The sequence below is a fragment of the Dipodomys merriami genome, unplaced genomic scaffold, assembly GCF_024711535.1.
Source record: "Dipodomys merriami isolate MVZ:Mamm:240054 unplaced genomic scaffold, mDipMer1.0.p SCAF_11, whole genome shotgun sequence".
Classification (NCBI taxonomy): Eukaryota; Metazoa; Chordata; class Mammalia; order Rodentia; family Heteromyidae; genus Dipodomys; species Dipodomys merriami.
In genome coordinates, this window is record NW_027202382.1 from 12,856,031 (window position 1) to 12,870,197 (window position 14,167).

The 14,167-nt window shown below is 44.6% G+C and overlaps 3 protein-coding genes across 6 annotated transcripts in view; 1 reads left to right on the forward strand and 2 right to left on the reverse strand.

The window, feature by feature from the left end:
• On the reverse strand, positions 1–9,917 carry Topors (TOP1 binding arginine/serine rich protein, E3 ubiquitin ligase). 3 transcript variants are annotated; one of them, XM_070008516.1, is made up of 3 exons: positions 9,316–9,390; positions 8,151–8,345; positions 1–3,558 (listed from the first exon to the last, which is right to left on the reverse strand). In XM_070008516.1, the coding sequence occupies exons 1-3, from the start codon at positions 9,376–9,378 to the stop codon at positions 622–624; spliced, it is 3,195 nt and encodes a 1,064-aa protein (XP_069864617.1). In that variant the 5' UTR covers positions 9,379–9,390; the 3' UTR covers positions 1–621. The 3 variants fall into 3 exon arrangements, with proteins under 3 accessions (XP_069864617.1, XP_069864624.1, XP_069864633.1); XM_070008523.1 differs by lacking the exon at positions 9,316–9,390 and adding an exon at positions 9,596–9,917 and having other exon boundaries at positions 2–3,558; XM_070008532.1 differs by lacking the exons at positions 8,151–8,345; positions 9,316–9,390 and adding an exon at positions 7,617–7,776 and having other exon boundaries at positions 2–3,558.
• Smim27 (small integral membrane protein 27) lies at positions 9,458–10,382 on the forward strand. The gene is made up of 2 exons (XM_070008568.1): positions 9,458–9,641; positions 10,183–10,382. Exons 1-2 carry the CDS (start codon positions 9,597–9,599, stop codon positions 10,303–10,305), a joined length of 168 nt encoding a protein of 55 aa, XP_069864669.1. The 5' UTR covers positions 9,458–9,596; the 3' UTR covers positions 10,306–10,382.
• Positions 10,383–10,622: 240 nt separating this feature from the next.
• Positions 10,623–14,167, reverse strand: part of Ndufb6 (NADH:ubiquinone oxidoreductase subunit B6) — a 45,247-nt gene continuing 41,702 nt past the window's right edge. For both annotated transcript variants that reach the window (XM_070008555.1, XM_070008545.1), the window contains 2 exons: positions 14,086–14,130; positions 10,623–10,797 (listed from right to left, as the gene is read on the reverse strand). In XM_070008555.1, coding sequence (XP_069864656.1) covers positions 10,729–10,797; positions 14,086–14,130 — 114 coding nt within the window. In that variant the 3' untranslated portion in view covers positions 10,623–10,728. The remainder of the gene's footprint in view (positions 10,798–14,085; positions 14,131–14,167) is intronic.

Sequence of the window (14,167 nt, forward strand, 5' to 3'; positions counted from 1 at the left end):
AATTTGAATTCTTGCTTTAAAGTGTTACTACTTTATTTTTTCTTTTTGAACACATTTATTATGTTACTGACAGTCCAGAAAGACAAGTATATAAATATTAAGTTTTTTCTTTTGGCAGAAGTCAAGATAAACTGTGCACACTAAAATGCCCAATTTAGCCTGAAGAAATGAATCTGAACCATACAAACCTTAAGAAAAATAAAAGACTGTCCAAAGGCATTTGCCTAGCTTTTAACACATTTCCAGAATAACTCTCAAAAACAAAATCAAAAATACTCATTGACTACCTTAAAAATATGTCAATACCATATGGCTTTATGAAATAACTTTTAAAATTTACATTTTTTTATTTAAAAAGGATCCCAAGTTTTAAATAAACTGCTAGCAGTATCATTTTCTTCACTTAAAAGTGCTTAACTCTGAGAGTAGGACATACATACTTTTTGAACAAATAATTTTTACAAACGAACACAAAATAAAAATCACTTAAAACATTTTTAAGGAGGAAAAGAACTTTTACCAAAAGTCATCTTTAAATAAACTGCAGTAGATGACATGTTCTTTTTTTTCTTCTTTTTCATTTTATACCATCAAGATTCTCAATGAGATGCTTTGGCAGGTTTAAGATACATCACAGTCTCTACCAAGAGACACTGACATTAATGATGTCCTTGGAGATGGCAATTGCCTGGATGGCTCAGTATGAATAGAAACATTAATGGGCTGGTTTCCCAAATCAGAGGCAAAGATGCTCTCTTCTCTTACATCAAGAGTCTGTTCAACTTCAGCTGCTGCCTGGGGTGGAATATTATTCACAGTTCTGCTGGCATTATTCAAGTTGTCAGTAAGTGTACTAACATCACACTCCTTGTCAAGGACAGTAAATTCATCTTCTATTGTGACTACATCTTTATTAGCTTCAAACGATTCCAAGGAAGAAGCCAAATACTCACTTTGCAGAGCCTCTGGATGAACACCATTGTCACATTCCGTGTTTGCCTTTACTTCCGAATCCTTGTCACTGTCACTATCAATGGTAATAACAACTGGGGACCGAGTATTATCTCCATGATGTTTTTTGTGCTTTTTCTTGTGTTTCTTCTTTTTCTTCTTATGGTGTTTAGCTATATCGGTAGCTTTCCCTTCATAAACTATTTCTACACTTAGGCTACGGGCCCTCCTTTTCCTCCTCCTGTGTTTTGTCTCTCTGTCTGATGATCGTCCATCTGACAAGCTGTCACTCTCATTTTTGTAGTTTCCATCCAATTTTGATGGTTTTTGGTAATGACTGTCCTTTACTTTAGGAGTGAACTCATGAGTTTGTTGAGCCACCTCATTAGTACTCTCCAAATGCCGGGTTTTGTATTTTCGCTTCCCTCCAGGCTTTTCATTTCTCACCCGGTCAGGTCCTGTAGATGCAGTCCTTGACCTATTACTAGACAGGCTCCTTGATCTGTGCCTTTCATAATAATAATATTTCCGCTCACTGTGATTATTTTTTTTCCGAGCATTTGTTCTTTCAGAAAAGGACTGAATTCTGAACTCTGGACTTGAAGACTGTCTAGAATAATGGGCTCTGGACAGAGTCCTCCTCCTGTAAGATGACTCATAACCATCCCTGTCCTTGTTTCTACTATAATAAGTATATTCCCACTTATATCTGCTTCCATAGTTATTTCTTAAATAGTAACGGTCCCTGGTTCTGCTCCGTGATCTTCTCTTGCCATGATCACTGCTACGAGACCGTGATCTGCTTGTGCTTTCACTACTTAGAGAAAGAGTTTGGCTTCTTCTCGACCAGCTGCTATCTCTAGTTCTCGAACTCTTCTTATCTCGTCTCCCTCTTGGTCTGCTACTACTCTCCCTGCTCCTGGACCGTTTGCTCTTCATCCTTTTCTTCCCATGGTGCTTCCTGTGATTCCGCTGATCATGCCCACTTCTACTCTGGGAACGTGAATCTGAACTTCTAGATCTTCCCCTCTTCCTGTGTCTATGGTTAGATGGGGAGCATCCTCGGTCTTCTCTCATAGATGAACTCAGATCTCTGGAAGATGACAATGATGTAGATCGCTTCCCTTCCTTCTTTGATTTCATTCTTGTACCAGAATCATGATGAACTTTATTCATTTGCTCATCCTTTCCAAGTACAGATCGTGGAGTTGAACATCTACTAACATCACTATCACCAGAACTAGAAGACTGCTCTTGTTCTTGTGACTTCACTGTCTCCATTTTGTCATAGGAGCCCAACTCCTCAGAATCAGAGGATAGTTCAACCAGTTCTGGGGTTCTCTCAGCTAATGGCTTAACAAAGCCAACAATGACACAGTTGTCTGAAGATGAATCACTGTCATTATGTAGGTCCTCATTGGTTTGTACACCTTGATTCTGAGAAGTGGCTCCTCCTGTAACAAGTTCTTCATCTGAACTATCAGAAGTATTTAAGAGGGAAGACATGGCTACATGTACCTGCTCTGAGCTTGAGTAAGATGGTCCTGGAGTTTCATCATCCCATGGTGCCTGACTGACAGTGGCTACATTAATATCTAACTCCTGGGTCTCAGTTTCATCCGGAGATATTGTTATGACTGAAGAATCAGAATGGCTGCCTTCTTCATATGAAGGAGCAGGGCAGTCATAATTAGCATGCTGGTCAAAGGCAGCCATGTTAAAAGGAGATCTAGCAAAACTGATAAATTCATGTATAAAATGCTCAGTCCGATTCAGTAAAAATGGTCTTAAATCAGAAACAAATGCCTGACTTTCCAAGTCATAGCGAGTAACATTACTCATAATGATGTGCTGGACAATATTGACTAATGATCCATGAGCTCCAAAAAGAACTGTAAGTTCACGTTTTAGCCAAGGGACTAATCTGTGAAGGCAAGCTGGATTCCTACGGAAAAATTCAGCTGAAATATCCCTGTAACGACCACCATCTTCAATATTTCTAACTCGAGCACCAGCACGATAGAGGGTTCGTCTAAAATTAATAATATCTTGCTCTTGAATTTTCCGTAAAGTTCTATCATCCGCAGCAGATGGTCCCCTTATTGTAATCTGTCTCATAATTGGAGGAATTTCAACATCTCTAGATCTTGAGATGCCTAACCCTTCAAACAGCACTCCACTATCTGGTGGAGTTGTTGTTCTTCTATTTACAGTAGTAGTAGGTGAATAGATGGAACTACTTCGTTCCCGTGTCATAGTGGTACGGTAGCGAAATCGTCGATCAGGAGTGGCAAAAGAACCATTATAAGAAGGTCTCAGGACATACTCCTTGAAGTCATCTTCTGCCCTCACAGAATGAAATATAGAGTCAAAGGGCTGTTTACACAGTGGACATTCAGCTTTGTTTTTTGACCATTCCTGTACACAGCGAAAACAGAACTTATGCAAGCAGCGATCTAAGTAAGACACATTATCAAATCTGTCCAAGCATATAGGACATTTTGAATCTGGAGATGCATCAGCTGGTACTGCCTGCTGCAATTTGCTAGTGCCAGCTTTAGGTGAAAAGTTGTCCATTTTAAATTCCTTAGCTGCTGATGCCATTATCTGTAAAAGGGAAAGAAATATATCAGTAAACTGATGAAAGAGTAACTAAAAAAGCCATTAGAAAAGCCCACTGTTATATACACAGTAAAGTCAAATATTAATATTTTGCTGTCCTTTTTAAAAGTTTGAGAAATATGTAAAAGAAATGTTAGCTGTGGTTATTAGTATCATAATATTACTATTATCACACGACTATTGCCACATTATTATATTCAGTTCATTATACTGATTCCTTTCTAAGTATTTTCAAGCTTGTCTTTGCTTTATTTTTATTTTTTGGCAGTAGGAACTGAAGACTTGCTAGGCAGTCCTGTGTCCATTAAACTCACAGTTTAATGCAGACACTGTATCACTTACCAGAGCCATACCTCCAGGCCAGGACATCTTAAGCTTTTTAATTTAATGCAAAGCAGAGCCGTGAAGATGTTAAAGCTCATCTGTTTCATTTATTAGTTTATATTAGCTCATTATAAAGTTGAACTTGCTAATGTTAACATCTGCATTATATTTTGGCCTTGTTATTTACAATCTCTCCACAACTCCCAACCTCCCGTTTGCTAGATTTTGTCCTAATCATTGGGTATATAGTTGATCTCAGTCCCCACCTCCCCCAAATCAAATGGAGGCTGAACTCAAAGGCGTTCACTCAGCTCTCTTACTCAATACTGACACTTCTAGCATTTGAACCATATCACCAAGCCTGGCTGTTTGCTGGCTATTTGGGGAACTTCAGGACTTTTCTGCCCAAGATGGCTTTGAACCACAATCCTCCAAATCTTAGCTTCCAGAATAGCTAGGATTCAGGGGTGAACCACTACCACCTGGCTAAAAGTTTCCAGTTCACATAAAAACTGCAACTTAGGGCTAAGGGTTTGGGTTATAATCTAATAACCTAGCCCAGTGGTTGAGACTTGCCTTACATGAGCTTTTCTTTCATTTCCTCCATTATAAGAAGTTCTATAAGTCAAATGTTAAGTAATAACTGTAATTTTCTAAATTATAAACTCATTGGCCTTAACCTATATGAAAAACAAAACCCGTAACAAAAGCCTGTATTTGTGAAACACAAGTACCCTATCATAGGTTTTTCAAATTAAAGTCACTAATCAAGGACACACACCTTGGCTTTCTCAGACCCTAATTATTAAAGAGAGAATCAATAGTAAAGAAACATCTTAAAGATCTATTTCTAGTATTATCTTTTCTGGACTGAAAAATTCAAACTTTACTACTTTGTTTAAATATTTAACAAGCCTTGGAAATTTGAATTATAACTCTATTTTCTTTGCATTTTTGTTTTTATGGTCCTAGGGATTTGAACCCAGTAAGTTGGCAAGTGCTCTCTGTTACTGAGCTACATTTCCAGCCTTTGTCAATATATAAATTTCTTGATGTTCTCCTCTACTTATAATGCTCCATTCAAGAGATAAAAGATTAAAAATCAAAAACTTACAGGATCACAGATACTATGTACAATGAAAAGAAATGGGGAACAGTGAAAGAAATCAAGGAAGTTCAAGACTTAGATTCACCTACAACTAGCACTGTATACCAAATAAATGCACACTAACTTTAGACTTTAAAGAAGGGATAGCTAGACTTTGGTCAGGGAGGAGACTTGTAAATTCCAAGTTAATACATCTTAATTTGTTTCTTTAGAATGCAAATTTTTAGTGTTTACTATTTCTACTTACATAAAAATTACAAGGTAGGGCACAGCGCTGAGAACTTAGCTCAGTAGTAGTGCACTTGCCTAGCCTAGGCAAAACTCAGGATCTATATACCCAGCACTATAAAAAAAAGCAACATATATATTGTATTTGTGTGTGTATACATATATATTAAACTAAGAAATACAAAGTTTTTTCTTTCCTGTTTTATGTCTACTAACCAGTTTGAAGGGATAGGCTAATGACTGACCCAATTTTGTCCTCAAAACAGGTAAAAAGAACAAGAATACATTTAACTACAAAAATTGGTACTGATTAGAAACAATTCAGCCAGGCACCGGCAACTCATGCCTGTCATCTTAGCTACTCAGGAAGGTGAGATCTGAGAATCACAGTTCAAAGTCTTTTAGAGTCATCTCCAAGTAACCACCAGAAACCTGAAAGTGGCCCTATGGTTCAATTTGACAGAGCAACCAGCCTTAAGCAAAAGACCTTATTAGGGACAGTACCTAGGTCCTGAGTTCAAGCCCCCCAGTGGACAAAAAAATCCATTATCAAGTAAAGGATTATCTTCTAAAGATTGTTTTCTGATAAATAAAATGTGTATTCATACATAAAACTGAATTACTTGATATATACTACAACACAGAGAAGTCCATTTATTGACGTAAATGAGAAAATATTAGTTACAAAGATTACTTACTGCATGATATCATTTAATAAATATGTAAAATAGGCAAATCTATAAAGATGGAAAGTGAACTGGTGCTAGTAATGAAGTTTCCTTCTAGGAAGATGAAAATGTTCTGCAATCGAATTATGGTGATGGCATCACTCAGTAAACATACCAAAAACTAATTAGCCAGTCACAGGTGGTTCACGGCTGTAATCCTGGGTACTCAGGAGGCTGAGATCTGTGGATCACTGTTCAAAGCCAGCCCAGGCAGGAAACTCTGTGCGATTCTTATCTACAATAAACCACTAAAAAACCAGAAGTGGTGCTGTGGCTCAAGCAGTAGAGCACTCGCCTTGAGCTGAAGAGTACAGGGAAAGCACCCAGGCCCAGAGTTCAAGCTCCACGACTGACCAAAAACAAACACCAAAACAAAACAAAAAAAAACCCTACTGAATTATATAACATTAAACAAGTGAAATGTATAGCTGGTATGTAAATTATACCTCAACAGAGCAGTTTAAAAAAAAATACAGATTAAGGCATAAAATCAGGAAAGCCAGTAAGTTAAGATTGGCAGATTTGCAGGAATGATTTTGAAATTTAGGTTACAAAGGTGGACCTGTTTACATTTAGTGCTACCGAGTCTATTTAAGAGCCCTTATAAAAGTTTTTCTAGGGCTGGGAAGGTGGCTCAGTGGTAGAGTGCTTGGCTTGCATGCATGAGACCCTGGGTTCGATTCCTCAGCACCACATAAGCAGAAAAAGGCAGAAGTAGAGCTATGGCTCAAGTGGTAGAGCACTAGCCTTGAGCTGAAGAGGTGAGGGACAGTGCCCAGGCCCAGAGTTCAGGCCCCATGACTGGCCAAAAGAAAAAAAAGTTTTTCTAACCAAGTATTCTAGGGATTAGTACCACAATTTACTATTATCCACCCTCCCCCCATGGGAGAAATGATCCATCAATCCCACTTCCCAAATCCAAAATAAAGTTTACCTAAAAATTTAGGACATACTAAACCTAACCTTTCCTTTCTCAAATCTTCAAATCTGTTGTTTCTAACACAGATTGGAACCCTTCATGCCACAATGTGCAGGAACTGGAGATAATCAACAGGAACACATAGAAGTTGAAAGGTATAGAGGGTCAGAAGACTGAGTCTATGAAAATAAAATATTTAGTAGTGCTCATCACCCAGAAGTGGCAAATGTCTAAGAGAGGTTAATGAATAATAACAAATAATCATACTTAATATAACTATTGGACTATCTAGGCAAAGTGGTTAATAAAAGTTCTCAGTGGATAAACTAGAAAGCCATTCTACATGTTAAAACCAATTTGAGTCCTACATTTTGTTACCTTAAAGAAAAATCCCCATTTCCAAAAACCTGGGGAGGAACAGTGAAGGATACAACTGTTAACTGTTGTATTGACCAGATCTGACCATTACCAAGTTTAATTTAAATCCAGGCATAAAAAGAAATGCTTGAGCTGGACACTCAGTAGCCGGCTACTTCTAGGTACTCTGGAGGCTGACACCAGAAGGAAAATTCCAAAGAGACTTCACTCTCCAAGTATCCAGCAAAATGCCAAACTGGAGGCATGGTTCACGTGATGGAGGGTCTGAGGTGAGCAAAAAAGCCTAATGCCCCGAGTTCAAGCTCCAGTACTCGCACAAGACAACTTGCGCCCCTCATTCAAAATAAGCATGACTTACTGTGGCCTAAACAATTCTGTACATCATACACGGAAAAAGATAAATTGTAGAGTTGTTCCCAACTTGATCTCATCTCAGCTCTGCCCTAGTCCTGCTATGCAGTCAGGAGACCGCGAGCAGAGCCGCACTAACTGGCAGCGGGCTGAGCAGGTCGAGCGTGCAGCCGTCTCAGGGATGGCTTTTTCCTGGGCCTTCAGAACCGCAGCCGCTCGGCGTTACATAACCGCCGTTCCCATTCTACGGACCAGAGCCGCGGCGCGGGCGCTACCGAGGTCACGCTCCTCGCCAGCGGCGCTGCCGCGGCTCACAGCGGGCCGCCGTGTCTCCGGACGGCGCTGCCGCGCGCGCCCCTCACCTGCCCACCGGCGCCGATCCACAGGTGCGACGCGGGGCCGCCTGCCGGACCCCGACGCGCCAGCCCGCGCGGCCCAAGGGCCGCGGCCAGGGCCCCGCTTCCCCGGCCTCACTCCCGAAGCGGGGCGCCGGATCACCAGCCTCCGACCCCCGAGCCCCATTGTTCTGGACCCCACTCACCTCCGAAGACACTGACGCAGGCCCGGCGGAGGCACTCGAGGCGAGGTCCCGGTGGCCCAGGAAGGTCGGTCGATGCCGGCAGGACCCGCGAAGGCGCACACGGCGACTTCTCCGCCTACCCTCCGGGGCGGGAGCAGGCGGAGGCGCCTCGCCCTCCTCGCGAGACAGCGGAGACCCCGGCGGCTGCTGCGACCCCTGTGACGTAAAACGCTCATTACCAAAAGCAGCCCGGGGGCGGGGCAGGAAGGGAGACCCAGCCCCCTGCCCAAACCACGCGTCAAAACACTCAACACCTGCTCTCGCGACAGCACCGACCGCGCCGGGCGCGCTGGGGGGCGGGGCTCGGAGCGCGCGGCCCGCCCTGCCCCCCCGCCCTGCGCCCCCGGACGCCGCGCAGGCTCGTGGGGGGTTAGAGCCCCCCCCACCAATGTCTACTTCCCCTTTAACCACGCGCGCACACACAACACCTCCCGATCACTAAACCTCCCCAACTACCCCGAGAAGTTACTAAACACTACGTAGGTTAAAAGGAAATGCTACACCCGTCTCGAGTCGAGCACTTCAATTCGAGGGGGAGCCACAATCAGGGCCCAGCCCAAGTCCGCCGACGTCGTCGGGAAGTCGGGGCGCAGCGCGCTCCCCACACAGATCCGAACTGTTCTCTCAAACACCGCCCTGTCCCTTGAAAAGCTCTCCCAAGTAAACCAAGGACGCGCGGGGCGGGAGCCCCACCGGGCCCCTCGGCCTCAGCTGCGGGCGTCGCCAGCGTCTCCAGGCTGGGGGCTCGGCGGGCCACAGGGTGGACGGGGCATTGCACCCGGGCCTCGGTCCGAGACGCCGTCGACAGACGCCCGTGGACCGGCTGGGCCACGAGGCCCCGAACTCGTGCGCCTAAGAGCATGTCACCCCACTTCTGGGGACTCCCGCGAAGTGTTTCACACAACGCCCCGAGTGGCACAGAAGGCCGGGTGCAGTTATCCATGCCCGAGGCGGACGCGGGAACCGGGGCGGGGGCGGCATGGATGCCTCCAGCGCCAGGCGTCGAGGTCGCCTGTAAAACCGTGGACCGCGTCCAAGGAGAGCTCGGGCCTGCATCCCAAGGCACGCGCGGCGTCCGGGCCGCGGGCCACGGGGGCGGGGAGGGCGGCGGGAAGGACCTGCTTACCCCTCCGGAGAACCACAAGCGAGCAACTTTAAGCCCATTTTCTCCCCGACTCCCCGGATCCATCGTGCGAGGCAGGCTCCGGCCCCGGTCACGTGACCGCGCGCCCAACTCCGGGCGGAAGACGCCGGCCGGCCCCGCGGCTCGCGTCCCGGCAGCCTGTGGGCGGACGTTCGCGCCCGGTTGAAAGATGGCTGCGGCTGCTCAACGGCCGCCGCCCCGGAGCTCGGTGTAGGCCCCGCAGCCCCCCGCCTCGCCCCGCGCGTCGCCGCCGTCCGCTTACCATGAGGCCGGTGAGCCGCCGCTGTCTGGATTGGATTTATTCCGTGGTAAGTGGCCGGGCCCGGCGGGGGCCCTCCCAGCGTCGGCGCCCGGGGCCCGCAGGCGTTAAGGCCTCCCCGTCTTCTTCAGGAACCACAACCCCCAAACCCCATTCCAGAATCAAGCGGTTCACCCGCTCACCTCGACTCCGCCTCTTCCTGCAAGACACGCTCTTCCGCCTCTTACGCAAGGTCTGCGGGGTGGGCTCCGCAGTGGCCTCAGTTAATCCCCACCTCCCAGGCCTCCCGATCGCCGCGGGGCCGGGGCGGGGCAGCGGGGGCGGCGGCTCCGCCTCTCCACTCGGCCGGCGGGGGGCGGGGCCGGGGCGGGGCTATCTCTGCGTTCCTGTCCGCAGCGGGGGCGGGGCTACCTCGCAGTGCTACGGGTCGCCGCCGGGGCGGGGCCCGCGGCTCTCTGGCCGGGTTACCGGTCACAGCGTGGCCTTCCGGTCCGGCCGTTCCCGGGCTCGCGGGGCGGGCCGGGCCGGGCCGGGCGGCCGCGTCCGCTCACGTCCCGGTCCGCTCTCGCCCCGGCCCCGCCCCCGTCCAGCTGCTGCTAACGGTCGTGGCGCTCTCGTGGGGATCCGTCATCTACGCCTCCACCGTGGCCGCCTGGAGACAGCTGCACCGAGAATACCCCGACAAGATCTTGGGCATGAAGGAGCTCTTCTGAGGCGCCCGGAGTCACCCCTGACCTGGGGTTCCTTCCCTCATGTAGGGCTCGAAAGCATATAAAGTTCAGTTTCCAGACTTGACGTGTGCACGGTAGCTTTCATGACCGCACTGTACCCGGTTGGCTGAAAACTGGACACAGAACCCGTCCTTGCACTCGTTTATTGAAACCACCTTTCCAGTCTCATCAGAAACATCATGTGGTTACTTTTCTGCTTCCTGTTTTTCAAATCATGAAAAAGCAGATATTTCGTTGTGAAATTATTATAGTGTTAAATTATTTGCTAAACGATACAACGTTTGAGAAGTAACAGAATATTTTTCTGAGAGCACACTTTATTAGTTACTTTTCCAGGAACATATTCAGTAAGTATAGATAGTACAAACGGGCTGTTATATAGGCCTTGAAAATTGTACATAATCTTCAGTGATGATGATCAGGAAAATCTTTCATTGGGGGAATTACTTCTCCAGTCTCCAGAATTCTATCACCCTAGGAAAACAAGGAAGCATTTAGTAGAAACTCTTACGTCTGCACAAGGTTGTAGATCTATTCATGTTAGTACTGCATGGAAAAGGTAGCTGTGTACTAGCATTCACTTTTTTTTTTTTTTTTTGTCATGGGGTTGAACTCTGGGCCTGGTCACTGTCCCTCAGCTCTTCAGATCAAGCGCTCTACCACTTGAGCCACAGTGCCAATTCCAGTTTCCTGGTGGTTAACTGAAGATCAGAGTCTCATGGACGTTCCTGCCTGGGCTGGCTATGAACCATGATCAAAGCCAGCCTGGGCAGCAAAAGTCCATAGACTCTTATCTCCAATAACTTAACAAAAACTAAAAGTGGAGATATGGCTCAAGTAGTAGTCTTGAGTAGTCTTGAGCAAAAGAAGTTCAGGGACAGCACCCAAGCCCAGAGCTCAAGCCCTAAGACTGGCACCAAAAAAAAAAAAAAAAAAAAAAAAAGGACTTTAATGAGGCAGAAGCTGTTTAAAAATATTAACTAGTACTTCACAATCTTAAGGTATAAAGGAAAAAACAGTTAAAACAATTTTCATTCAGAGACACAGTAACTGGAAAGAGCATGAATGTTATGTATTTCCAGTTGGTATGACATACTTTTGTTTGCATGACCCTGAGAAAGAGAAGCCCTAGAAAGAAGTTACAGGGAAACATATTCCGTTCAAAAAAGACAGTTATCTTATTTCCAGCAAATGAAAATGCTAAGCACCAGTTTCCTATTGGCTTAGATACTGGAAACAAGATGCAAACTTTGGCTGAGCAGGTTGTTCAAGTGTCTTTTCAAACCTAGATATATATGGTCCAAGAGCATTGGCTTTGAAACCAGAACCACATAATGAGAACATGAAACCACTAACCAGCTAAATAAATGTTAAACAAACAGCTTTCCTTCAGTTTCAGGTTTACAGTCCCTACATGACTGGGTAGAGTTATCTCCATTCCTACTCCTACTCCCACTCTTGCAGTTCCCTGAGCTGGTGGTTTGCTCAGAACTATTAGCTGGCGGAGATACACACTTGTTTTATGTTTAATAAACCACTATACATTTTCTTGATAGTTTATTACCACTGTAGCATTACTCTAACATAAAAATTATCACATCAGAACTAATACTAATGTAAAAAAATCAACTTATATGGCACTGGCTTGGCAATTTATGGGCAAAGACAGGCTTTAAGGCTGAAAACATGGAAACAAAGGTAGTGGTGCAGAGAATGATCACAAGTTCAAGGCCAACCTCAGTTCATAGTGAAACTCTCTAAATAAAGGCAGTGTCAAATTTCATGACAAAATGTCTCCCATAATTTGGAAGCAGAGTGCCTAGTTGCTTGAGGTTCTAAAAGTAGCTCTTTCCAGAAAGGGAAAAAGTTACTATATAAAGTATGTGAAAACTGTTGGCTGCTGTGGAAATACACATTTAAGAAACATGAGCTCAGGCAAGAAGCAGTTGTATCTGAAAGGAAAAATAAAAGGATAGTATTGGGACACCAGACTGCTTCCAAATCCTTAAACAGAGATAATGCCAGTTAAACTCAATAAGCAGAGAGACTTGGTCCTATGGCAAAGATTAAATCAAAATGAAGACAACCTTTGAACCAGTCTTTTAGATGGCCTCCAATAGTTGCCTGTGACTTAAAGGCAGGAGCTTGAGGACAAGAAAACAACTAGAGAAAGAATGGATGCTGACATGTAGTGTTGACTAGAAACACATTAAATGCCTGACCGGTATTTTTTCCTTTTCACCAATTATTAAGGGGAATGGATGTTCAATAAGCTACACAGACAGACTACAAAAGCCTGTACATGCCTGAAATTTTCTTCTAGCACTTGACCTGTGTTCAAGAGGCAAAAATCTTTTTTTCCTTCCCTTATGTGTGTTTTTGCTGGTACTGCAGCTTGAACTCAGGGCCTGGATTCTGTCCCTAAGCTCAAGGATAGCAATCTACCACTTGAGCCACAATTCCACTTCCAGCTTTTTGGTGGTAAATTGGAGATAAAGAGTCAAAGGAGCTGGGAGGGAGCTGGTGGCTCATGCCTGTAATCCTCCCTCGAAGGAGGCTGAGAGATCAGAAGATCATAGTTCAAAGCTAGCCTAGGCAGGAAAGTCTATGGAGGCTTTCTCCAATCAACCAACAGCATATGGGAAGTGGAACTGTGGCTCAAAGTGGTAGAGCATAAGGCTTGAACAGAAAAGCTCAGGGCCAGTGCAAAGGCCCTGAGTTCAAGCCCCAGGACTGGCACCAAAAAAATAGTCTTACAGGCTTTCCTGCCTGGGCTGGCTTTAAACTGTAATCCTCAGATCTCAGCCACCTGAGTGTTTAGGATTACAGGCATGAACCAACAGTGCCCAACTCAAGGAGACAAACTTTGAAGGCTATACACCCCTAATAAAGTTCCTAATACCTACTCAGCTATGGCATAGGTTGATAACAACAAACCATCAACAAACCATCTGGACAAAGTAGGAACCAGGAAGGACAGAAAACCAAGGTGTCTCATTATCTGTGACTAGAAATACATATTATTGTATTAAACAATAATCCCACCAACAGTTCATCAAAATTTCAACTGAGCCAGGTACTTATGGCTCACATCTGTAATCCTAGCTACTCAGGAAACTGAGATCTGAAGATTGAGGTTCACTTCTTTCTAATTAATCACCAAAAAGCTGGAAGCTTGAGATCCAGAGGGTGGTTTGAAGCCAGCCTGGGCAGGAAAGTCTGTAGGACTATCTCCAATAAATCAGCAAAAAGCTAAGGTACAGATGAGACTCAAGTGGCAAAAGTTCAAACCCCAGTACAGGCCAAAAAATAAACCCAAAACAGATATATATGTATATATACACACATAAATTGCCTGAGCAGTATTAATGAAGACCTCATTTTGAATTATTAGGGCTTACATATTCCAAGAATAAAACTTAAAACATACATTAATATATTTTAAATATAAAGAGACATAAAGCCACAGAAGAATGACGTAACAGAAATGTGGCTGCTGCTACCATGCTCAGGCGTCAGGCTTGTGCCCTGGGTATTTTGTATTAGAACTCATTGTAACATCAACAAGGTCAGCACAAAGCTGAACATTAACATATCCACGCCTCAATTTCACCTGTAGTTGTTACCTCCTCATACCCATCCCTAATATATAAAACGGGTATATAAACTAAACAGCATGAAGAAAAAAACATTTTAGTCTAATAATTATCAGTTGGAGATGGAAGAACAGTAATATACAAAAAAATCAGTTTTGAGACTTACTGGGAATATTCTGGGCTTCTTTTCAACAATGGCATATGGCCTTGTCTGTAATAAAAATAGTTGTTAGGTATAATGTTAGAAT

Excerpts from the sequence above, each read along its gene's own strand:
- Topors (XM_070008516.1), bottom strand. The coding sequence starts at position 9,378 with ATGGATCCGGGGAGTCGGGGAGAAAATGGGCTTAAAGTTGCTCGCTTG. Across the intron at positions 8,346-9,315 it reads GCTTGTGGTTCTCCGGAGGG|GGGTCGCAGCAGCCGCCGGG; the intron begins GTAAGCAGGTCC and ends TTTACGTCACAG. Across the intron at positions 3,559-8,150 it reads CTGCGTCAGTGTCTTCGGAG|ATAATGGCATCAGCAGCTAA; the intron begins GTGAGTGGGGTC and ends TCCCTTTTACAG.
- Smim27 (XM_070008568.1), top strand. The coding sequence starts at position 9,597 with ATGAGGCCGGTGAGCCGCCGCTGTCTGGATTGGATTTATTCCGTG. Across the intron at positions 9,642-10,182 it reads TGGATTGGATTTATTCCGTG|CTGCTGCTAACGGTCGTGGC; the intron begins GTAAGTGGCCGG and ends GCCCCCGTCCAG.